The sequence below is a fragment of the Wolffia australiana genome, chromosome 12 (assembly GCF_029677425.1).
Source record: "Wolffia australiana isolate 7733 chromosome 12, ASM2967742v1".
Classification (NCBI taxonomy): domain Eukaryota; kingdom Viridiplantae; phylum Streptophyta; class Magnoliopsida; order Alismatales; family Araceae; genus Wolffia; species Wolffia australiana.
Window position 1 is genome coordinate 11,073,572 of NC_135846.1, and position 24,132 is coordinate 11,097,703.

At 38.9% G+C, this 24,132-nt stretch overlaps 2 protein-coding genes across 2 annotated transcripts; both read right to left on the minus strand.

Annotated features, from left to right (window-relative positions):
• Window positions 1–235: 235 nt before the first annotated feature.
• Window positions 236–13,967, minus strand: LOC144710491 (callose synthase 3-like). The gene is made up of 43 exons (XM_078584292.1): window positions 13,831–13,967; window positions 13,507–13,724; window positions 12,871–12,971; window positions 11,892–12,016; window positions 11,727–11,814; window positions 11,497–11,607; window positions 11,305–11,421; window positions 11,123–11,218; window positions 10,960–11,051; window positions 10,688–10,814; window positions 10,186–10,323; window positions 10,022–10,098; window positions 9,852–9,936; window positions 9,414–9,533; window positions 9,220–9,334; window positions 8,448–8,782; window positions 8,305–8,357; window positions 8,139–8,199; window positions 7,969–8,050; window positions 7,850–7,899; window positions 7,679–7,765; window positions 7,198–7,335; window positions 7,014–7,108; window positions 6,856–6,937; window positions 6,483–6,643; window positions 6,288–6,408; window positions 6,116–6,213; window positions 5,899–6,028; window positions 5,666–5,817; window positions 5,426–5,535; window positions 5,236–5,361; window positions 5,076–5,144; window positions 4,782–4,971; window positions 4,446–4,602; window positions 4,208–4,327; window positions 3,971–4,089; window positions 3,809–3,892; window positions 3,479–3,591; window positions 3,145–3,374; window positions 2,259–3,059; window positions 1,998–2,048; window positions 1,730–1,915; window positions 236–627 (listed from the first exon to the last, which is right to left on the minus strand). Exons 2-43 carry the CDS (start codon window positions 13,691–13,693, stop codon window positions 376–378), a joined length of 5,832 nt encoding a protein of 1,943 aa, XP_078440418.1. The 5' UTR covers window positions 13,694–13,724; window positions 13,831–13,967; the 3' UTR covers window positions 236–375.
• A 1,760-nt stretch (window positions 13,968–15,727) lies between these two features.
• LOC144710178 (UTP--glucose-1-phosphate uridylyltransferase) lies at window positions 15,728–20,451 on the minus strand. The gene is made up of 22 exons (XM_078583868.1): window positions 20,433–20,451; window positions 20,233–20,354; window positions 20,116–20,163; window positions 19,949–20,040; window positions 19,786–19,876; window positions 19,641–19,701; window positions 19,497–19,574; window positions 19,365–19,415; window positions 19,168–19,241; window positions 19,004–19,076; window positions 18,879–18,936; window positions 18,756–18,802; window positions 18,617–18,682; window positions 18,501–18,533; window positions 18,358–18,410; window positions 18,205–18,280; window positions 18,085–18,141; window positions 17,907–17,990; window positions 17,725–17,823; window positions 16,164–16,268; window positions 16,018–16,089; window positions 15,728–15,952 (listed from the first exon to the last, which is right to left on the minus strand). Exons 2-22 carry the CDS (start codon window positions 20,286–20,288, stop codon window positions 15,926–15,928), a joined length of 1,401 nt encoding a protein of 466 aa, XP_078439994.1. The 5' UTR covers window positions 20,289–20,354; window positions 20,433–20,451; the 3' UTR covers window positions 15,728–15,925.
• Window positions 20,452–24,132: the final 3,681 nt, after the last annotated feature.

Consider the following 24,132-nt stretch of genomic DNA (forward strand, 5'->3'; position numbering starts at 1 on the left):
GCTGACGAGATTACCTAACAAACGTTGACTAATGAGTATAATTTAGAGCTCTGATGGCCCGGAATGATTAATTACAACAAATCAAGCTCAAACCAAAGAAATAAAATAAAATAAAATAAAAGCTTAATGAGGTTAATACGATCAGTGGGCCCCACCGATCCGGGGCGAATTAAAACTGAAATTGAACATTAATTGGGACATTAATTAAAACTGAAACCCAAAGCCACGCAAAAAATCAGCCAGCAGATAATCTAAATCACTAAGAAATGTCAGTCCAATGATACATACCAAGGCCGAGGCCAACATCGTCGGCAATCACCGCCACCCAACCGTAGTTCATACAAACCATATCTATCAATAGAGAAGGAAAGGATACTACTTATCTTTGTGGCGTGATGATCTGTCCTTTCTGTGGCCTCCAAGAATACGGGAGATTTGAAGACCCCTGCTGAAGGCCTGGTTGAAGAGCATGCGTGTCTGGAACTCGGAGACGAAGGGGAACCACGCGAGCACGGCGATAGGAGTGAACAACAGCAAACCCATCACAATCTCGAAGGCCCGGGCCAGCGCCTGCACAAACCCCCACAGCCCCGTTCTGTAGAGGAATGGCTTTATGGCCTGCGCTATCTGCACAAATGCAAGTTCATACATTTTTTATTAATTTTTTTTTATCTTGGTGTTGTTGTTCGATTCAAGCGCGTACCAACTGTGCTGAAAGCTAAAGCTGATCGCAAGGGCAATACTATTTTATCTTTAAGCAGGATATCGTAATTCAACAATTATAAATAGGCCCGTAATTCAACAGGATATATTGACATGGATCATGTTGATGGTGATGTTGAGGTTAGGTCAATAAGGAAATATTCATGATGAATTCACAGATGGATGGTGATGATGATGACGATGATGACATGATTCAATGCTCTTTCTTATATCTTAGCTTGGAAATGCTGGATAACTGTGTTGAAAGCTAAAGCTGATCGCAAGGGCAATACTATTTATCTTTAAGCAGGATATTGTCATTCAACAGTTATAAATAGGCCCGGAAGGCCCCAAAGAGGAGGATATATTGACATGGATCATGTTGATGGTGATGTTGAGGTAGGCCAATAAGGAAATATTCATGATGGGTGCATGATGAGTTCGTCATGGAATAATGATGATGATGAATTTACAGATGGATGGTGATGATGATGACGATGATGGCATGATTCAATGCTCTCTCTTATATCTTAGCTTGGAAATGCTGGATAATGGAGAGGACGACGGCTCTGAGAAACTGGATGATGATGACGATGACATTTCATCATCAACCAATGACAGTGACCATGATGATAACTTTTCAGAACCACATAACAGTGATGATTCCACATTGTCATTGTCCATGGCCATCTTTGACGCCAAATCTAAGTCTACGTCAAGCAATTACTCTATGGGAACTTAAATAAAGGATGATGACAACGGGAAAGATAGACTGCTCGTGGAAACCGGATGATGATGAGAATTCATCACCAACCAATGGGTAAAGGTAAAAACGATAGCTCTTGGTTGAAAAATAACAATGAGGATTCAACATCATCGTCCTCGTCGTCATTCACATTATTCATCCTATCGTCATCCTTAACCCTTGCCCATAGACATCTTGTCAAGTAACGACGGTGCATGCCAAGCAAGGCCCGAAAGCTAATAGAGGGAGAAAATAAAGACACGATTGATAGGAAATACAGACCAGGATGAGGCCCCAGCCTGTGGGCATGAAGGCGAGGATGCATACGACCATGTCTTGCAGGGTCATGTCAGCAACGGTGATGAGGATGATGAGGATAGACAAGAAGGTCAGGAAGATCAGCCCCTTGATCAACCGGAAGGCCAGCTGATGGTCAGCGCTGAACTTCATCCTCCCAACTGAAATCGTCTGTCAAGACACCCAACTTTTAGTCAGCGAAAATAAACCGAGTAACATTCAACATCAATGGAGTAAGAGGATGGTTTTTCACCTTCATCACGCCGAGCATCACGATGATTGCAAGCCAGGAAACTGCGTAAACCTGTCAAAAAAGAATTAGAAAAAAGAGAAACAAGGAAAAGTTGGAACCAATAAAAAAAGAATGAAATGAGAGAAGAGCTCAGCAGAATAGACGTCAAGATGAACTTCCACTTCAGTCTTTGTTTACTTGTTAAGGGAAATCACTAAAATGCCTTGGACAAAGAGGACAAAAAACCCTAGATAATACGGGGATCATATCAGAAACACTCACCAGAACGCTGTTATTGGTCTTCTTAGTCATATTTAGATGGTAGACTAGACCGTACTGGTAGATGAAGAATCTCAAGGCAAGGATAGCTTCGACGAGCCTCCCACTCTTCCTGGAATACTTCAAATGCTCCTGTTCCTTCTCCCACCATGATTCCCAGCTCTTCTCTGGTGGCACACCGATCCCTCCGCGGTTGCTGATCCACTTATTCCAATCGGTCCAATCTTCCACAATCTTCTGCCACTCGAAACCAGAAGGATTGAACAGGAATGGGGCAAACAGCCACGTGCCCACCATGAACCACATGGAAACAGTGATGAATATGTATGCAGCAGAGCTCTTGTACGACTGCCCGAATATCTCGTACACAATCAGCAAAATCATCAATTCCAGGCCTTTGACAAAGTGGCTGCGGGAGTAGAACCGGTAGTTATCAGCAAACTTGGCGTGGAACACAACAAATCCACGGCCTGTCGCTCGGTACTCAGCACCACCATGGAGGAGAGTTCTTCCATAGTAATGAGTCTTCGTGCCGAGGGAGAAGGTGAAGAAGACTGAAGCAAGCTGGAGCTGCATGAGCACAAACTCGCTGAGGGCCGTACGAAAACCTTTCTCGAGGCCAATCTCCATCATCATAGGCAGGGCCATGAGAAGTCCAAGCTGCACAAATGACTGAGAAGCGAGGGCAACTTGGAGTGGCTCGTTATGAATGAATTTCCGGCCGGTGGCCAAACCTTCTTCCAGACCACTGAGGACGAGGTAGAGCCGACCGTAGAGAAATACATACACCGTAAGCACAGTGATCTGAAAAAAAAAACAAGACGAAGTAAATAATGGGGGGCAAGGGATTTATGCTTTTCTTTTTCCTTTTTTCGTATTATGGGTTTACCAGGGTGCTGAAGTAGAATCCGACAGTGGTGAAGTAACAGGACAGCATACGGAAGAAGTCAAAGCGGTGGCCGAGACGGTATATGTCCCGACTGAGAGTTTGCTCGCCGTTGCCATTTGCAATTTTGGCCTCAAAAAGGGAGATCTGGTTAAGTCCCACATCTCTCCCCTTTCCCACTTGCATGTATTCATGGTGAGTGACGTTTCCTTCACGCAAGGTTGAGTTGAAACCTGAAATGTTGAGCCATATACCTCAGGTGAGAGCAAGAGATAGAGACGGAGAGAAAGAGAGTTCGAGAGATATAAAGAATGGGAGACTGAAAGTGATAACTTGCCGGCAAATATGTCCTCGCTCAGGTTGATAATTCTTGAAGCTTTACTTATACCACCTCTAGTGAGGTGGAATAATCTATCAAACACATCCGGGTGACCATAGTGAAATCGAACTCTGCAAGAGGTAAATAAGCACAACAACCGTCTTTTCAGTTTAACTAGAGGGAGAAGTAACTGAAAAAGAAATATCAAACGTGCAAAATTTGAATCAGTTTTCCTTCCTAGGGTAGAAAAGTGAAGCTAACATTATTCGTTTTGTATTTGAAGATGAAATACCAAGAAACTGAACTACCAAGAAACTGAAATACCAAGAAACTATTGATAAAACTCACTTCAAAGGGTTTGCAAGCAACCGCTGGCCAATAGTCACAAAACTGGTCTCCTGGTTTGACATGAACCATGCCAGCGACGACACACTGAAAAAATCAAGCACCATTCAATTGTTAAGTTTAACTTGACCTCATAAAAACTTTCAAACCGCTACATCATCATACCTTCCAGTAAATATATGCTCACGAACACCGAGAATCGAAGGGGGCCTGACATCATTGTTCTTGTGAAGGAATTCTTGAAGCAAATTTCGCATCTTGAAAGCTTCCTCCATATAGTTATCCTAGAAAGTCAAAAACTTAAAAACTCTATAACTAATATTAAAAAAATTAGTACGTTGTGCAATCTGAGACATTTGATCTTGAAAACGATTGACAGAGGAACTTATTAGAAGACATTACCTGATTCATGTCAATCGCCTGGAGTCCTTCACCACGTGTAAAAATGATAGCATGGTTCTGATTTTCTGGCTTCCCTTCCCCTAATATGGCGGGACCAGGTAGCTTTACACGATATATAACCTGGACGATAAATAAAAACCAGAAATTTGTTAAATTAAACGTATTTCTTCTCCTATAAAAGAGTGAAACAGATTTTGGTTTTTTTTTGAACTATGAAATAGATTTTGTTAAAAATTACCTCATCAAGATTTTGAACTGCATCTCCCGTATCACCAGGTTTTGCCGGAGCAGCTTTTGTTAAAGTCGAATAATACACTTTTTCATTCACTTTGTTTGATTGACCCGCCATTGGTACCTCCACTTCGTCAATATATGCTACACGCAGAGATGGGTACCTAAAAATAAATCTTTTGAGTTCCAAACGCCACTAAATCTTCCCTAAATTCCAACTGTACGTGACTAAAAATCTGTATAACAGAACCTCGGCATGAGTTTTAAAAATCTTCAGTGACATTATATCAAAAAATAAACGTCGTTTTAAAACATAAACTAAATAAAAATGATATAACTGTACCTCGACATCAGTTTTAAAATATCCTGAGCCCGGGGATCACCCTTTCGCTTGTCAATCCCAAAATTCTGGCAGGAAACAACGTAAGTGAATTTCATATCAGCAATCGTCTGACACTCACGCAGCAGTGATCTTCCATCCTTCAACCCATCTTCGGAACGCATTTCTATGGCCTTGAAACCATCTGCAAGATCTGCAGAGAAAAAAAATGACCAGGAAAATAATTATCCATTGGAATAGTAATAAATCACCTATTTTTTATTTCCATTAAATAAAAGAGATATTCAATCGTCAGACCTCTATCATTTGCACGATCCAGAAACGCTTGCAGTTCCAACGCCTCCTTGTAGTACATCATGCCTCTGACTGGAGGTTTGATAGCGCACAGATGAATTATACAATTAAAACATGATATTACGAGGAGGGCAGTGCAGTAAAGCAATAAGAAAAAGCTTACCTGTTCTTGTCAAGGTCTGCCCCCTGTAGGAAGCCCAGAGACGAAGCTTTTCTGCCAGTTCATCCCTATTTCGAAGTTCCTCTTCTGATTTGCAATCCACTCGTTCGAGAAAATTATTCCATTCGTCTAAACAGGAAGTACTTTAGCACCTAAAATTATAATTAATAAGTGAAGAAATGAGATTCCGCACCTGGATAGATTTTCTGTAAATAGAAAAGGATTGAGACACCATCTTCATTGCGTTCCTCAAGATTAGCTGACGAGAAAAGGACCTCTTCTTCGTAGTATGGAGTAAGAACCCTAAAATGAGAAAGCAGAAGCTAAAGATCCAAAAGAAACCGAATTACAGGAGTTTGCCCATAAAACAGGAACGATACATAAATTTGTGAGAACTAGAGCATCAATGTAAAAGTCCAGGGGATGTGCTTACGAGAATGAGATCATCTTCCGAACTTCAGGAGCCTCTGGCATATCCATGAACAAAGAGTTGGCGAAGAACGTAATTCTTCGTCTTGCTTCCAAATTGGTGGGCACATCCATCGCAGATTCCTTGACCGTAAGCAACAAGTGTATTCTCTTTATCTGATTAGATAAACAAACCAATAATGGATCAGGAGAGAACCTATAAGAAAAGACGAGCAAACTTCAGAAATGAATACTTACCTTCTCTGTCCAGGCTTCAGAATGCTCCAGCGGAAATTTTAGTGATTTTTGAAACGCAAATAGCTGTCCCTTCGACAGTTCCGCAACATCCTCCGTCACGTAAGTTTCCCCGTGATACGAATCAGAAATACTGATAATAAATGTAATCATTGAAGCAACTAATTATAACAATATCCGAACTCAAGAGGCTTTATAAAAGTTAATCGCTAACTCTAACCTAGAAAGCTCATCCTCCAAAATATCCTTTGCAGCCACCTCGAGCATGTCCTGGAAGAGTAAGACGACCTGGTCCTTGTCTTCAGCATCATTCTTCAACTGCAGCCACATCGAACAAATCAAGATAAAACGAAAGACATTGATTTAAACCATAAAACGAGAAAAAGACGAACCAGAAGCTTGGTAAGATCAACGAATTTCTCATAGAGTGTGTGAAGGGCACACAAGTTCAACTTGGAGACAGTGTCCTTGTTTAAATGGTCGTCAACTATACCAAATATTTGAGTTATAGTTCTGCAAGGTGGAGATCCGTTAAACCAAAAAATAGTCTTTAAACAAAGAAGGCAATGTTAAGAGGTAGCGCTCACTCTTTCTCCCGCTCACCCAAAACCATGTGCTTAATAATAAGTTTAAACGACTCATAGCATTCTCGGACTGCATGTAGCATGTAGTCATCCGCGAGAATTCTCCTCCTAAGTTCAGCTTCTTTGCCGCTGCTGTCTTTCGTCATATCAATTGCGATGGGAATCTAATCAAAAAAGAAGATCGATTGACATCAAAATGTTCAAACAAATTTTCTAACTTCAGAATTAATATTCCTCAAAATATACTTCATGTTTGATTTCAAAATCTGTCAACATCCATTTACATGTTTACATCATTTATGATACAATTTCCTCTAAATGCCCTTTCTTTTTTCTCATTTTATTTCTTCAATCGATATAATGAACAACCACGCACCTTGCTCGCAAGTAAGAAAGGCGGCCACTGAATTAGTCCTAAATCATCTGCCCAGTAGGGGACAAGCAACAAGTCTCTCTCGCTGGATGATTAAGACAAAAAATTACAAGAAAATCAGTTAGTTAACACATGAAACTACAGTAAAAGAGAGTACTTACCGGTCGTCAATCAAATCTTCATTCCGTAGACTAGATATTATTTTATTCCATAGTTGGGCGAATTTGGCATTAGTCTTTTTGTTACCTTCGGGAATCTGGAAAAAGAGTTAGCATCCAAAAACATGAGATATACGAGGGGAAATAAAATTTCGTGAATCAGACATTATTACGATGTATATTGTACCTTGGAAAAAGTGCGGGATAAAGTTGCCTTTAGGCCACGCCTCATCCTTATCTTGGATGGATCAGCCGCCACTAACCGTTCGTTGAACTTTGCAGGAAGTGAATGAAAACGTGATCGCAACAGTCCCAAAGTCCGGATCTAGAATAAGGTTGAAAACAAGGAAAACGGATTAAATAACACAAAATATCTATTCTTTCAAAAAAAAAAACACAAAATATCTAAAGAATCATGACGAGTAGGAGCTGGATAACAAAAAAACATATTTCCTAATGCCGTTAACCCATAGTTTTATTCGTAAACATCACTATGAAGAATCAAACTAGATAAACATCACTTTTCAAACTAGATAAACTACAAAATTGGCAACTGTTAGAAGAAAGCATACAATGTATTTTGAGGATACGGCGATTCTGTATGATTAGAGAGGAACTCTTTGAAGAATTATAATGAAAAATACGGATGTAAGTAAACAAAGTGAAACCTCTCCAAGGCGCCGGCAAGCTCCGTAAAAACCACCCAGCAAAGTTGAAAAAATGGCGTACCAAATCTGAGTGTCCATGAAATAGACCTGAACACCAGAAAAATTAGGATGAAAACTTCATTAATTTTTTTCATAGGAAAAAAAGATTGTTTATGTAATCGATGTTCCTACCAGAATAATAGGTGCCCATAAGACAATCACAACGCCAATGTTATTCTTGGCTGAGAGACAATAGACAGGGTGTAAAAATTTTTGCAAATGAAAACTAAGTTTAGGTGCAAAAATAATACCCCGAGGAAAGAACTCGTGCCACTGATAGGTTCTAATAGGATACTTCATTATGTCTTTTGTTGGACCCACAAGTGGCTTTATCTGCGTCGGCCAAGAACTTATTATATTAAGTCGTTTGGTCCATAGAGTAACAACATCCAAACTGAATAAACATGTATATATCAAGCACCTCAATATAATAACTGAACACAATCTTTGTCACGAGTAACAGCACCCAGAACAGCGAGTACCTGGCGATCCAAACAGAAGAAAAATCCAACGATCCAGTAAATAGAACTTCCTTTAGAACAGAAACGAATTGGAAGTACTGTTGCACTTTTAAGTTCTATACTTACTTGAAAAGTGAAAAAGCACTCTCATGCATCCCTCTGCCAACAAAAAGCCGAGGCTGCAGAAACCCACATTTCAATTACCTCACAAGGCTGTCATATAAACGAAGTTTAACCAGAGAAGGAACTCGTTTCCATTCAACGCATACCTGTGACCACCACATCACTACCATTACAATCCTGTAATTAGATCGTTCAAGGAATCGCCTGATGAAGGGGAAGAGAAACAGCAGTGCTGCGAGCATATTGGGAGATAAATAAATAACCACACTCAAAATATATAACGAGGGTCGGTGTTGGCCATCCCCAACCCAAGATTTTATTGTCCGCACAAGCCCAGACGGATTTTCCCAAGAGTAGGCATAAGTTATGGGTAGAATAAGAACCCATGCAGCCGCCGCAATAACTTTTAGAATGTATCTTAGTTTAACTGGGAAAGACATGCTTTGCCTGGCCTTCCAGCTCAGAATAACATCGAGAACAGCTGAAATATCATCACACGCATAAGTTGAACTATCGTGCAATGTGATTATAATTTTACATTAACAGAAAAAATGAATAACAAACTAAAATACCTCGGAGAGATATCAAAATATAGAATGAAAATAATCATGGAGGCAAAAATACATCAAAGGAAAACTGACAGATCAATCATAACCGGTTATACAAATGACACATGATCTTCTCATCACAAGAGCAATGAGTTGGAGAGAAGAAATGAAATTAAAACAGATTATTTTCAATTTACCAGAATAGAGTGGATAAGATCAAGAAATTTCTTTTTCGCGACAATTATGGGAGTCTCAACAAAGTATGAAGTCAGGGTATCACATCAGGGTGATTGTAAAACACCCCAGTCTGAATCTAATAAAAATTTACTAATGAAATATAATATTGCGGAATGCCCAAAAAAGTAAGTACCTTGTGCAAGCTTGAGAATAGATGCCGTGATAAAAATACTTAATATTCTCTTAAAAACAATGCCATTAAACAAGTCGCTGAGTGCTCCACCATTCCAAGCAAGGATGACCATGGCCTTTGGGGAAACAATAAGCAATTTTTCAACAGGGGACAAAAGTTCTAGCAAAAGACCATGTTTTACAATGACTAATTACCTGCAATGCCAAGATGAAAAAGCTCCACATTCGATCGAAGCTCCTAAAAACGTGCCAGAAGGACCGTATTTCGACAAAATTGATCTTCCCAATCCAGCTATTATTTGAAGACTTGCTCTCCTGAAAAATAAAAAAAGGTTGCATCAAAGTGAGAATGTCTATAGGACAGAACATTTGTTTGCGGATCATCCAAAATTTATCCAAGAATGTACAGTCCACTCGCTGTGATACACTCAGATGAGATCTTACATTCGCATAAACAATAAAATCATTCAAGCAGCAAAACTTAACAGAATATAACACCACGTTCTCTCACAATACCAAATACTATCAAGCGTCAAATAAACATAAAATCTAAAATTTCTTCAAAAAAACATAAAATCTAAAATATAATAATCAATTAAATATATTCATGAATTAGAGCAAAGGAAAACTTACTCCGACTCTCTCATTATTTGATGGCTTGCAGAAAAAGTCAGCCTCCGCACGCATGGGCCATCCCAGGCGGAAACAATCCACGGACCTAAAATGATCAAACAATACATGATTCATACCACTCTAGTCATTGAAGATAATACAGATACTACACAGAAGGTAGCTTCTGGTACCAGAAGTACTCATTCAAGTCATCATAATTCCTCCACTGTGAATGCTTGGACTTTTCCCTTTTTCCTCGCTCAGCTTCCTGAATCATAAAGAAAACCAAACGCTAAGTATGAAAGAATCATGAACACCATGCTAATAAACATGAATCAGAACCCGAGAAATAAACCTTTGCAATTGTCTGATAAATAGGAGTAACCACTTTCTTCAGAAAGGCTTCCTCATCCCCTCCGTACGCAGGCTTCACATTCTCACCCGTCAATGGACTAACATTTCCAGCAAGCATGCCATAGAGTTCAAAAGCCATCTATACGATGAAAGAAAACATAGTTACTAGGTGGAATTACATCTGAGAGTGACAAAATAATCCGCCAAAAATCATTTAAAAATAAAATCCCAGAAAAAATGAGAAACAAAAGCCATCACCACCAATGACGAGAGTCGACAAAACAGAAAGTCAATCAACTAAACAAACTGGAAGGAAAATCCAGCCAGTGAAAAGCTCTCAAAAAAAGAACATCAGCAAATGCATACGTAGCATGGACTGTCAACGGAAATATCAGAAAACATGAATTACATAATTACATTCTGAATTCAAGAAACACCTAAAACGGTCAGGTGATATATGATCATTTCCCTTAATGTGAAGAAACTTCGTTTGATAAACTTACATGATGATAAATGTAGCAAAGGCACTCTGGCATAAACCGTAAGTTGGCTGCCTCACCCCAAATGAGAAGGTACAGACCCATGTACAATAACTTCCTTTGCTGCACTTCCTGTTGAATTGTGGGCAACCTACATTTCGGTGAAATATGTAAAAGAAATAAGGCAGCGGACAACTCATTATGCAGCAATTCAATGAGGCCTTGAAGTTCATTAATTCATAAGAAAGAACCATATAGAAAGAAGATAACACAATAAGATAGATTTTAGGACATACCAAAGGCTACTCTTACGACCTAAGTATTTGCACCATTTCTTGTAGTTTTTAAACAACTTCTTCATAATGTAGTCTATTGCCTGCTCATCAAGCTGCAAAAACGGTTCTCATTCGGTGACATGAATCAAGAGAAATCCTAATAAAAGTAATGAACAAAATAAACCTTCGGCTTTGACTGTTGATCAGATTTCTGCAGCCGAATGTGCACATTGGCAAGTAATAAAATCAAATGCTCTCTTTGATTGGCTACACTGTCTATCTGTACAAAATCACGAGATCCAATTATTAGAAAAGAAGAAAAATAAATTATTAAATCGAAAAAAAACATTAAATGATCTGGAATACCTGAAATCCAAACATCGCTTGAAGCCAATCAAGAATATCCTCATCAACCTTTTTAACGTGGTCTTTAGGCCAGGGTAGTCCCCTTGTGTTACGAAGCGCAAATACTGCTGCTTGAATCTGAGAGAGTTTCGGACATAAATCTAAGAGCTTAATCGTATTAAAAAATTAATGAAATTTTGGATTGACGCAAACCTCAGGATGCTGCATAATTGTTTGATTTGAACTGTCTGGATCGAGAGGGAGAATGTTGTATGATACATAAAGTTTAGTCTTCTCTTCGACCTTGCTGTGCATCTCGGAAATCTAAAATGACAGATGACCTTCCGGTAAGAATAAAATAATCACAAATGGAAAAATGCATAAAAAACATTGTGCTAAAAGATACTAAATAATATGTGACAATAAAAAGTCCAGCAATCTACCTCAGCGTCAACATACTGAGTCGAACTGAGAGCCTTTAACACATCAAACAGTACTGTCGCTGTCTGGTATGCTTTTGTGAGTTGAGCCCTGATGTTTTACGAATTAGAAGAAAGGAAAGGATTGTAAAGAAGAAGAATTAAAAACACATGCATCAATTGACTAACCGATCTGCCTTATCCGCTGCATTCTGAAGCGCTTGAATATACTTCTTGTAGTAGTTGTAGTAGAACGTGCGAATTTCTCGAGCATCACTCTGCTTTACTCTTTCTCTCAACGTTGGCTCATTTTCCTGGCCAAAAGGATTCAATTATAATCCTCCCTCTACTGGTATTGCCTTCATATATGCCATCCATGGACATGACTTAACAGCAAAAAAAAGCATACCAAGGTGTTTTATGATTTCACAAAGTTGCAACTAGGCTTACAGAAGCCATTAAGTTTTTAGGACGTCGAAAGCAGAAAAAACATAAGAAATCCATTAGCCCACTGAGAATCCCGAATGCCGAACCCTGACATGAGGATCTGAAAACTCCAACATCATATCCTTTGGATGTGTCGATACGAAATTTCGCATCTAGATTTCCTCCCTTGTCAACCCAGCACAGCAGGCGAAAAATCCAATTACAGAAAAGAAAGCACTTACAGGAGGATACAGATATATTTATTGAATTTTGGTCAAACAAAGAACTTCTAATGCGAATTAACTGCAATCATATTTCAATGAAGCGTATTTCACAGAACGAACGACTTGAGACTAAACATTTAAATGTAAATAGAAGGAAACTAATCCTAATCGGAATGAAACGTCTCTCCAAGTAGGAGAAGTACAGGCGCGAAGTACACCGCTGAATCCTCCAAAGCCGGGACATTACATAGATGGCCATTCCCATGTAAAATTACGGACCCCAAAGGACATAATAGCAAGCCATTAAATATATACGCATATTGTTCAAAGGGTGAGAAATTCTATGTGGAAGATGCCTCAATATTTGATCTTTGAGATAAATTAAACTATTGTGATAAGTGATAAAGACAGTAACCTAACTTCCGAAAACAAAAGTGCCATTAATTTGCATCCAAACTGCCAGAGTCGAGAACAACTCGTCCTGTCAGACACATGAATCGGTTGGTTAGAAAGACTACCTTTTCCAGCCGTTGCAAAAGGGCGGTCTTGAATTGGCGAACACCACGTCCGCTAGATGTTGGATCTAATTTATGGGCCTTTTCAAAAGCATAAAACCGACCTAGTTTAGAAAGAAAAGGGTCAGAATAGGCAAGGAAATATTTCTAGTCTAACAATGAAAATAATGTTATTAGATAAATCTTCTACAGTCTTAGCTCGGAAAAAAAGACGCAAAGATAAGAGAAAACTAGTTGGTTTCCAAGATGAAAGCAACTTGACATTCAACGCTTAGAACCAATTGCAGCCTCGTAGTTTTCTCGGAACATCCAATATAAGAAAACAGATAAACGAACAAATCTAACACGCTGATACTTACAGGAGTAATGTTCTAACAACATGAACAACATGAAAGACTACAAATTATAACATACTTTCAGGAGCAGGTTATTCATTTCCTTGTTCTGATTAACAACATGAAAGACTACAAATTATACCGGGTGAGAGTAAAAAAACATTTCCTAATTTGGATTCTGATCGAGAGAGAGACGTTGAAGTCATGAGCAGCAAAACTGACCACCCACAACCAAGAAATCAGTCAGCGCAAAGCATAAGATGGGGAAGGAATCAACATAATAGGATCCCGAATATGCACTCACACAAGTAGGCGACACGCGGATTGCTGGATTCCACATCGTTGGCGACTCTGAGAATAGTAGCGATCTCTGAGAGTGAGGACGGCACAAGCTCACTATCAACGATCGATTCCCCAAGATTCCCCGCCGTCTGCGTCCGCTGAATCTTCCTCTGGGAAGGGGGATCACTCCCCCTTCTCTGATAAGACATCTCGTCCTACACTAGGACGCCTTCAAAGAACCTATTTTCAACTCACACTATCAGTTCCAGTTCCGCGATCTTCAAACCTCCAACAAATCGAAGAACAAAAATGGTCAAGATTTTCCGCAGAAAAAAAACACACTCACCTCGATCAATCGCAAAGAACAGACCTCCGCGAAGATCATCGGTTCACTAGCCACGTCAAGATCGAACCTTTTCGAGCATCCAGAACCAGCTGACAGAAGATGAACGAAGAACGAAGAGCGCAGGGCGAGACTGAATAAGACTGGCAAAAACCTAACCAAAGAAAAACCCGCAAAAACCCTGTACGGAAGAGCCAAAGTACATATCTATCCTTGTTTAACAACTGTATTTCGCTTGAGCCACTGATCGAGGTTCAGTCTATTTCAAGAGCAGTGGCAAAACGGTGATATTTTTGCCCTTGGGGCGGCCTGCTGTGGATTCAAATTTCAAACAGAGTGGGTTTAAAATTAATTAAATTAATGTAAAATGGAAAAAGGCGGTGTTATTGTCAAGCTATGTGGGGCCCGCGAATGTGGACAAGACCAGTCGACGTCGACGTGGCAGCCTGCAGTACTGTCGGTTTAAAGAGTCGCGCCGACTGTGCAAACCCTCTCAGAGACGTCTCTTTCTCTCTCTACTTCTCTCTTCTCTTTCTCTTTCTACCCCACTTATCCTCTCTAATCAACTGAATGATTCTTCTCTTTCTAGCCTCTTGGACTCTTGTCCTCTCTCTCCCACCATCTCTCTATCTCTCTTTCCTTTCCTCTCTCCTACCATCCTGTACAACTAACCATCAGAGATCGTTTGCACTTTCTATATATATCTCTCATCCATCTGAGACTTCTAGATTTCACTATCCACATATCTCTCTCTCTAAAATATGTCTCTCATCCATCTGTGTCTTTGAGATTCCACTCTCCACTTATCTCTCTCTCTAAAGTATCTGTCTCTCATCCATCTGTGTCTTTGAGATTCCACTCTCCACTTATCTCTCTCTCTAAAATATCTGTCTCTCATCCATCTTTGTCTTTGAGATTCCACTCTCCACTTATCTCTCTCTCTAGAATATCTGTCTCTCATCCATCTGTGTCTTTGAGATTCCACTCTCCACTTATCTCTCTCTCTAAAATATCTGTCTCTCATCCATCTTTGTCTTTGAGATTCCACTCTCCACTTATCTCTCTCTCTAATATATCTGTTTCTCATCCATCTGTATCTTTGAGAATCCACTCTCCATTTATCTCTCTCTAAAATATCCATCTGTGACTTTGGGATTCCACATCTCTCTCTCTCAAATATCCATTTCTTATCCATCTGTGATTTTGAGATTCCACTCTCCACATATCTCTCTCTTTAAAATATATGTATATCATCCATCTATGACTTTGAGATTCCACTCTCCACATATGTCTCTCTAAAATATCCATCTGTGACTTTGAGATTCCACTCTCCACATATATCTCTCTAAAATATCCGTCTCTCATCCATCTGAGACTTTGAGACTCCGCTCTCCATATCTCTCTCTAAAATATCTTTCTACCCATCCATCTGAGACTTTGAGATTCCCCTCTTAGTATCTCTCTCTAAAATATCTTCTATCCATCCATCTGAGACTTTTAGACTCCCCTCTCCATATCTCTCTCTAAAATATCTGTCTGTCCATCCATCTGAGACTTTGAGATTCCCCTCTCCATATCTCTCTCTATGTCTCTCCATCCATCCATTTGAGACAGATTCTACACTCCGTATATCTCTCATCAATCATCTGGCTTGAGATTTTACCCTTTTACTGTCCCCTACATTTCCTATTTGCTAAATACTTTTTCGCTTTCTCTGTCTAGACATCTTTTCCAGCTCTTTCTCGCTCTTCCCTTTCTCTCTCCAGACATCTTTTCTCACTCTCTCTTTTTACCCCCCTCATGCCCTCATGTCTTTGTCATCTCTCTCTCTAGTCTCTTCATCTATTTCCTCTCATCTTCTCCCGCCTCCTCTCCGTTCTCTCTCCTCCATTTTCTGGAATTTATAAGGACCCAAAAATTTCAAAATCAGTATTGTTCGGTAGTAGGGCCGAGAAATCGATTCCTCCCAGAACTTTAGGCGTCGGTCCCACGAATCAGATTCCGTGGACGAATCCGATTTCCTTTTCCCTCGTGCGGAAACAAGATTATTTATAAAATCCGGGGTCGACGCACGTGCGCTCCCACGTGCGGCGGACGCTCAGATATCGTCCTCGGAAGAGATCTCCTACACAGAAAGACGATCAGGATCGCCGAGATCGACGGTCAGGAATCGCGGAGAGTGGGTCCCACCTTGTTCTCGAGGGTGACGTTGTCAGGCAGCTCTAGCTTGAGATCCGGTTTGGCGCGAATGACCACTTTGCCCTTGGGGAAAAAAGACGTTGACCGGTTGAGAGCTGACGTGGAATGTTTGACTGGGAGGAAATCCCGAAGCTAACCTTGAGAACGATACTGGAACCGAACCAGACGTCGCCGGAGACCTTCAAGCTGTCGAGATCGATGATGCTGGGAATCGATTTGAAGCGCCTCAGGAAGTCACCCACCTGGGAAGAGAGAGAGATACATACATAAATATATGCATAATGAGATAAGATAGGCACACACAGAGGTGAGTGGAGAGAGAGATAGAGATAGAGATAGAGAGGTCAACATAGCAAGAGAGAGAGATGCAAAACAAGGAAGAGTGGGAGAAAGGCATTCACACAGGAAGAGAGAGAAAATAGAGAAAATAGAGAAAACAGAAGAAAGAAGCCCAGATGCGTATGAAGCGAGTGGAAGAGGATGAGAGAGAGATACAGAGGAAAAGAGTGAAAAAAGGAGAGGAGAGAGAGATGAAGATGTGCACACAGGAAGATAGTGATATATGGATAAAACGGAGAGAAAAACGGAGATGAGAGAGAGAGAGAGTAAAGCAAAAAGAATTAAGAAGAAGATGAGAGAGAGAGAGATGAGAAGAGAGGTAAACGAGATGAGGATGAGAGAGAAAGTAAAATGAGGAGAAATGGATAAGAAATAGATAAGAGAGAGAGAGAGAGTAAAATGAGGAGAAATGAATATGAAATATATAAGGGAGAGACTAAAATGAGGAGAAATGGATCGAAATAGATAAGAGAGTGGGAGAGTAAAATGAAGAGAAATGGATAAGAAATAGATAAGAGAAAGAGTAAAATGAGGAGAGATGGATAAGAAATAGATAAGAGAGAGAGAGAGAGTAAAATGAGGAGAAATGGATAAGAAATAGATAAGAGAGAGAGAGAGTAAAATGAGGAGAAATGAATATGAAATATATAAGGGAGAGACTAAAATGAGGAGAAATGGATCGAAATAGATAAGAGAGTGGGAGAGTAAAATGAAGAGAAATGGATAAGAAATAGATAAGAGAGAGTAAAATGAGGAGAAATGGATAAGAAATAGATAAGAGAGAGAGAGAGTAAAAAGAGGAGAAATGGGTAATAAATAGATAAGAGAGTGGGAGAGTAAAATGAGGAGAAATGGATAAGAAATAGATAAGAGAGAGAGAGAGTAAAATGAGGAGAAATGGATAAGAAACAGATAAGAGAGAGAGAGAGAGAGTAAAATGAGGAGAAATGGATAAGAAATAGATAAGAGAGAGAGAGTAAAATGAGGAGAAATGGATAAGAAACAGATAAGAGAGAGAGAGAGAGTAAAATGAGGAGAAATGGATAAGAAATAGATAATAGAGAGAGAGAGAGTAAAATGAGGAGAAATGGGTAAGAAATAGATAAGAGAATGGGAGAGTAAAATGAGGAGAAATGGATAAGAAATAGATAAGAGAGAGAGAGAGTAAAATGAGAAGAAATGGATAAGAAATAGAGAAGAGAGAGTAAAATGAGGAGAAATGGAAAGAAATAGGTAAGAGAGAGTAAAATGAGGAGAAATGGATAAGAAATAGATAAGAGAGAGTAAAATGAGGAGAAATGGATAAGAAATAGATAAGAGAGAGTAAAATGAGGAGAAATGGATGAGAGAGGAGTAAACCTTCTTGAATTCCGGGCCGAGATCAACGGAGGGGTTCTCTAAGTTAGCTCTACTCTTGTTCCTCACCACAAAACCATCGGCCAGGTCATACAGGTCAGACTGCGAGTCAACGCTCAAAAATCATTAAAAATACAAAATAATCAATTATTTAACGAACTACTATAGAAAACTATTTGACTTGCCTGTACAAGAAGCAGGTCTGACGTGGCCTTGACTGGGAGAAATCTGGATCGTGGAACGTTGATGCCAATCGCGTTATCAAAAAACTACGGAAAAATTCAAAAAAATAATTATAAACAAAGCAGATGAAATTAAATCGCTCGAGAGAAAAAAAGAAGGAGAAAGAAATTTCATGGCTACCCGTATTGCAGCACCGGCAGCTGTTTCCAGCTGAAGAACTTTAATCCCATCGACTTCCTATAAAACACAGATGTTAACAAAAGAATTAAAATTTTGAGCAATTCAAGGGGAAAATTGAACCTTTGGATTGGGAATGATCTCCATTTTGAGTGCATCGGCCTCGACGAGACGTTTGACCGCTTGAAGGTTGACCCACCTGGAAAGATCAAGGTCAACAGAAGAAGCGCGCATGAATTTTTAAAAAAAACTAATCTAGAGAAGAATAGTCCTCACAAGTTGTTCGTGTTGAAGATCTTAAATTTCTCGATGGACTTGAATTCGTCAACCTGGATTGAATATTTCAAGTTATTCCATAAAGTTTTTTAAATTTCTTGATTAATCAAAAGAAAATGAACAAGCAGCAGCCAAGAACCCACATGCTCATTGGGAACTTGGGCAATCTCCAGCAGCTGAAACGGAGCAAGAAAGTTAATTAGCGGATTAATGAATTTTAACTTTAACGATTAGAGAGATAATGCGTTTTTATGTATACCTGAACGCGGTCTTCATATGAAATTAGGGTTCCACCCTTGACATCTGCCAAGGTTTTTGGGGTCACCTGATGAAGAATTCTCTTAGAAGAAAAACAAGGATGCATGCGTAAGAATTTAAAATAAACGAAAATGCGATACCTCCATACAGTACTCATTCTGGTGGTTAACCAAGTGGTTGAGTATTTCTTAAGATCAGTCAAGGATAAACTCGGGGACAGTATTTAAAAGAAATAAAATAAAATCGGAAAGTTTACAGGATACTCAAGTCTACGATGGCACCTAAGTTGTCAGAATTAGCAACAAAGATATATTCCTTCCCCTGAAAAAAAATAGAAAATCAGAAGAAAAAAATAAACGAAAATCTTAGGTATTCTGTTTATGCAAACCTGAGATAGTAAGGCATCCAGCTTCCCGCTGTTATACAGGGAAGGGAACACATCGCCATGGCCAGGGGGATACCTAAATTAAAGAAAAGAAATAATTTTAAAAAAATAACATCTTGTTGATAAGAACAACCAATAATATAATGTTAATTAACGATCATACTCACCAGCCGTCCTTCCCAGCATGTCCTTTGCTCGGAAGCGGTTCAAAATCTTCAACCACCAGACGAGGATATTGGCTCTGCAAAGAAAGAATATCCAATAAAATTCGAAAAAAAACGACCATATAAAATATGAAATCAACGCTAAAGAAGCTTCATAGAAAACGGACGTGAAATAAACGTTCATATTCAATTAAATTTACCTGATTGAATGTATGAATCTCGATATTCGAGTTCGAGTATTTCTCCACGATCTGCAGATGTAAATGTTATAGCAAAGAAAAAAATCTCGAATTTTTTTCATGATAAGAGAGCAATTAGAGGTTGTTTGTTGCCTTGAGCGTATCGTCATGAGTGTTGAACGAGTTCATCAGCAGCAGAGGAACGTTGCATCCGTACTTGTTGTTCAACGACTGTAAAAAGAAATCCAACATTTAAAAAAGATTAAAACATGATCAATCGGCAGTCAAAAGAGTTACCTCGATTTGAATGACGATCAGATCAAGAAATGTCAGCCCATTTCTAACTTCTATCACAGATCTGCAGAGATCATTCGAGAATTAGAAAGTTATAATTTTGTTTTCCATGAGATCATGAACGAAAAAAATGGAATTTGAATCCTACTTTGGACCGGTGCAGCCCATCGTCGTTCCCAATCCGCCATTGAGCTTCAAGACGGCGAGTTTGTCCAGAAGGTTTTTCGTCGATCCAAGATCTGATAGAACTCAACCCAACCTTAAATTTTAACAAGAACAGCAAAAAGAAAGAGATCTACCCGGAAGAACACCTTCTGAAAGTGGCGCCAATGTCTCGTAAGGCACGACAACTTCCTCCGTCGGAGTCCGGATCTTGCTCCATTCGATTTCCTGCGCTTCTCCGCTGAACACGACAAGATCAACGATTCAATCCTAATCCTCGAAGGCACCAATGCCTGAGATTTCTCGAGAAGAGTACCTCAGATACCGAGAAACGAGGCTGATGAATCCCGACTTCTCGCTCTCGCTGCAACAGATCAAAGAACAATTCCTCAGATCCAGATCCAGATCGGACGGAAAAGGCAGCGTCTTCTACCTGATCTGGTCGAGATTCTTCACGGCAGCTTGAAGCTTGACCAAATTCTCCGCCATTGGAGGTCGAAAATTGAAACCCTTTCGACGAATGGAGGAAGAAAGGGAGGGCCCGGAAAGCTAGATCTGGAGGGAGAAGGAATGGGAGAAGGATTAATCAGAGGAAAAAAGCGGTGGAACACCGCCATTGTAGCTCGGACCCACCAATTTGTTCGAATCCGAGGAGGAATGTGCTACGTGGGCGCCCACCACGTCCCAAATCCTATCTTCGCGCCTTCACCGTTGGCCTCTGATCGATCGAGCTGTGGACGAGGATCGTCTCCGCCATTAGAGATGGATAGAAGTTCGATCATAGACGAAGACGAGCAGATCTACGAGCGAAATCCTTCTCTATTTTTGGAAGATCTCTCGCGAAAATCGCTTCGATTAACGAGCGAATTTTGAATTCGCCGTTTCTTGATTGTTGTTTATCTTGGACGTTTGTGTTACGCTTACGATTGGGGATTGGAAAAACACCGGGCTTCTTTTTATGATTCTGGAAATCATGCATTAATTATAATCATAGAATTTATTACTTGCACTCCAACAGAGATTAGTAGAAGATATATTTACTTATATATATATATAAAGAGAGAGAGAGAGAGAGCGGGAAATTAAGTTCAGGATATTTGAAAAAAGGAATTTCAGTTTGGGGGAATTATCAGTTAAGATAAATGATAATGAATTATTTTAGGAAATTTAATAAAATAAAATAGAGATAAATGGGAATTCACCTCTTAACAAAAAACTGATGATTCCAGGAAAGGCGTTTATATGACAATGATAAGATATGATATTATGGTCGAGGTAGGTAAGAGTGTACCTTGTTTTTTTTAATTCTGGGCCTCCAAAAATCCCACAAAATTAGCCTGATTTAAGTTTTCTCCGAAAAACCTCAAAAGGACAATTTACAGAGTAATTCAAATTTGGTCTCCAAATCAGAATTAATCCCAAATTCTTCTAAATCATATCAGTTCAGAAAAAAATTAAAGTCCAAATTTTGAAGAAATCCCAAAGTTTTTCACAAATTATAAATCAACTTCAAAAACAGCAGATTTATGATAATTTGGGGGAATGAATTTCTGCAATTAAACCCCCAGTTAATACTCAATAAATGCTTAAACTATGTAATATGATCAATACATCCAAATCAAAGTCAGAGACATCCAAAACAAGAATGCAAGAGAGCAAAAATGGAGGACACAACAACCAAAGGGCTTCTGATCAACTGTCGGGATGAAGAGAGAATGATGAAGCTGGAAATATAAAATGATGTTACCTTTAAATCAGTATCCAACGGTAGTGAATTGAAGATATAAGATGTAATGTCACACACTTACCAAGGGTTGTTGTTGGAGAGATGATGGACCAGTTTTGATCTCAACTCCTCAGGAAACTCGTCAACATAGTTAATGGATAATATGCAACCATCAACCCAATCACACTTCCATGTTTTATTTAAGTTCATTGAAAAAAATAGTCATCCATTATTATTATTGGAGTAGCACTATTTGATCCTACTTACATACTAAGTATGGTTGATCATGCGGCTATTGATGTGGAGACATAAGGATAGATGGTGGGTGCTCTTTAGAGAGAGAATGCACATAAGTGATATGTATGAATCCTTAAATGTCAATAAGGTCTAGAAAGATGGGTTCTAAATCTCAAAATTAGAATTTATCATATAATGCCTTTGTCAAGATATTTACACTTGCTCATAAATCAAGTAATGATTTGGAGAAGATAATTCCTCTTATCTTGCACTTGATTAAAGGAGTTTTGGGTCCATATGTTTTTAACGAATGTTTTGTAAAATCCATATTTTCGGATAATTGAATCCTTTTCTGCTTTCTACTAGTTAAAAATTATTAAAAAAAATAATATGAGGGAATATGTTGAATTTCTTAAAAATTTTGAGAAGACGCTCATTATTAGCTCTTGGTTTAATCGTACAACTTTCCAAAGCATCAGGAAATGGAATGTTTGGCGCATAACATTTAGGATTAGGTTCTTTCCTAGTTTCATCTACATCCTTGTGAGATGATTCCATTTCCTCTACCTTCTCAGAAATATGAGGAAGCATGTTTTTATCTATCAACCTAGAAACCACAAGCATAGTTTCGTGATGATTTTGACTAGATATATGACTATCTATAGAATGTAAATTTCTAGGATCAATTTCAGGCTGAATTCGGGGGCAACCTTGTTCATGGTTTTGAGAAACACTTTTGTACAATTTACCTTTCTGTTTCTAATCTGTCCTTGTTGTGTGCTCCTCGCTCATCCTCTCCTTCTCCTTCTTGAACTCTCATATCATTCCCAACATTTGAGCTTGCATTTGCTCCATATTGTCTTATGTTTCCTGAACATTCCTACATAGCTAATCACAAGATGGGTTAGTGTTTGAATAGAAGGAGTTTTTTGGAACCCCTAGACATAAACTCCTTTGCTCTTGCTGCTGAAAAGATGAGGGTTTAGGTGGGCATATTATGTGCATTATTTCTTGAATTCCAAGAATTTTGACCCATATGTCTGTTCATCATTGACTTGTCAATGAGAATAACGTTTTCATGTAAAGGGCAATCCACCTCAACATGATCAGTAATAGAGCAATGATGGCAGAATAACATATCTAGATTAGATGGCTGCTGTCCATCTAGACTTCTCATCTTATCTAACAATGCAGTTAAATCTTAGATTGCTCTAATTAGTTGGTCAATCTGTAAATCGGTTGCCTCAATCATTCCACCTCTTCTTCTGTTTGTGTTTCTTCCATGGCAGTTGAGGGTCATCCTCTGTAAGGGTTTGTGAAATATCGGTAGCCTCATCTAGATACGTATGCATAAATATAATTCCACTAGTAGCATCAATCTTGGTCTCTTAACCCCGAATGAAATGTTTTGACCATCTCCTGTTCTTCTAAATCATGGTGTAGATATTTTCATGTTGTTTCCTTCAATTTCTCCCATGTTTCTTCCAAGGATTCATCAGGTCCCTAGCTGAATTATCTATAACTCTCCTATACGTGTTAGCATTTCCAAAAAAATAAGATTTCTTCGAGAATCAGTCTCCATTTCTTTAGTATCAAAACTCTACAATCGGTATGTGAGCCAACTATGAGGTTTATCTCAAAGACTATATAGAAATAGTCTGATTTTAATTACTTCGTTAGTGCGTTACAAAAATGAAAGGTTTGAAAAATAAGAGGGAATTTTTCTAAATGATTATAAGTTTCCTCTTGAGATAAACCATGAAACTTTGGAAGGGATCAAATCAAATGATGATCTGTCTTAAAATTTGACTGTTCAACAATTGGAGCATTAATTTTGGTAAATGGTTCATAGTCTAAAGGAGTTGACTACGCATTAAATCTTTGTCTTCCATTAATGGCCTTGCATTTTTTTCATCAAATATTCTTAAACGTCATCATTAGTGTCTCTATCATTCAGGTTCTCCCCTGCTCAGCCTCATTTCTAAGTGGACTTCCATTGTTCATCTTTCTTAAAAATATGAAGAGTGCTAATTCAATAAAAATATATAAGTAAAGCAAATGGAAAATAAAAACGTACTTACTTCTGGAGTGTTACTAATGTTGTTTGAGCTGATTAATCTCAAAAGAAGGTAGTTAATCGAAAGAAAATCACCCAATAAACAGATTAAAAAGCCAAAATGGCAACAACTCCAATCAATAAAATCAAATTTAGGGTTAAAATTACGTTGTTTTTTATTTGAGTTTGATGAATAAAATTTATAAGCAAATACTTGCGTAAATGTATGAGCTAGTGGATGAGTACAAGTCATCTAATTAGCGAACAGAGATTAGGGAGATAACTCTCTCTCAATTTGGTGATTTTAAGAGGAT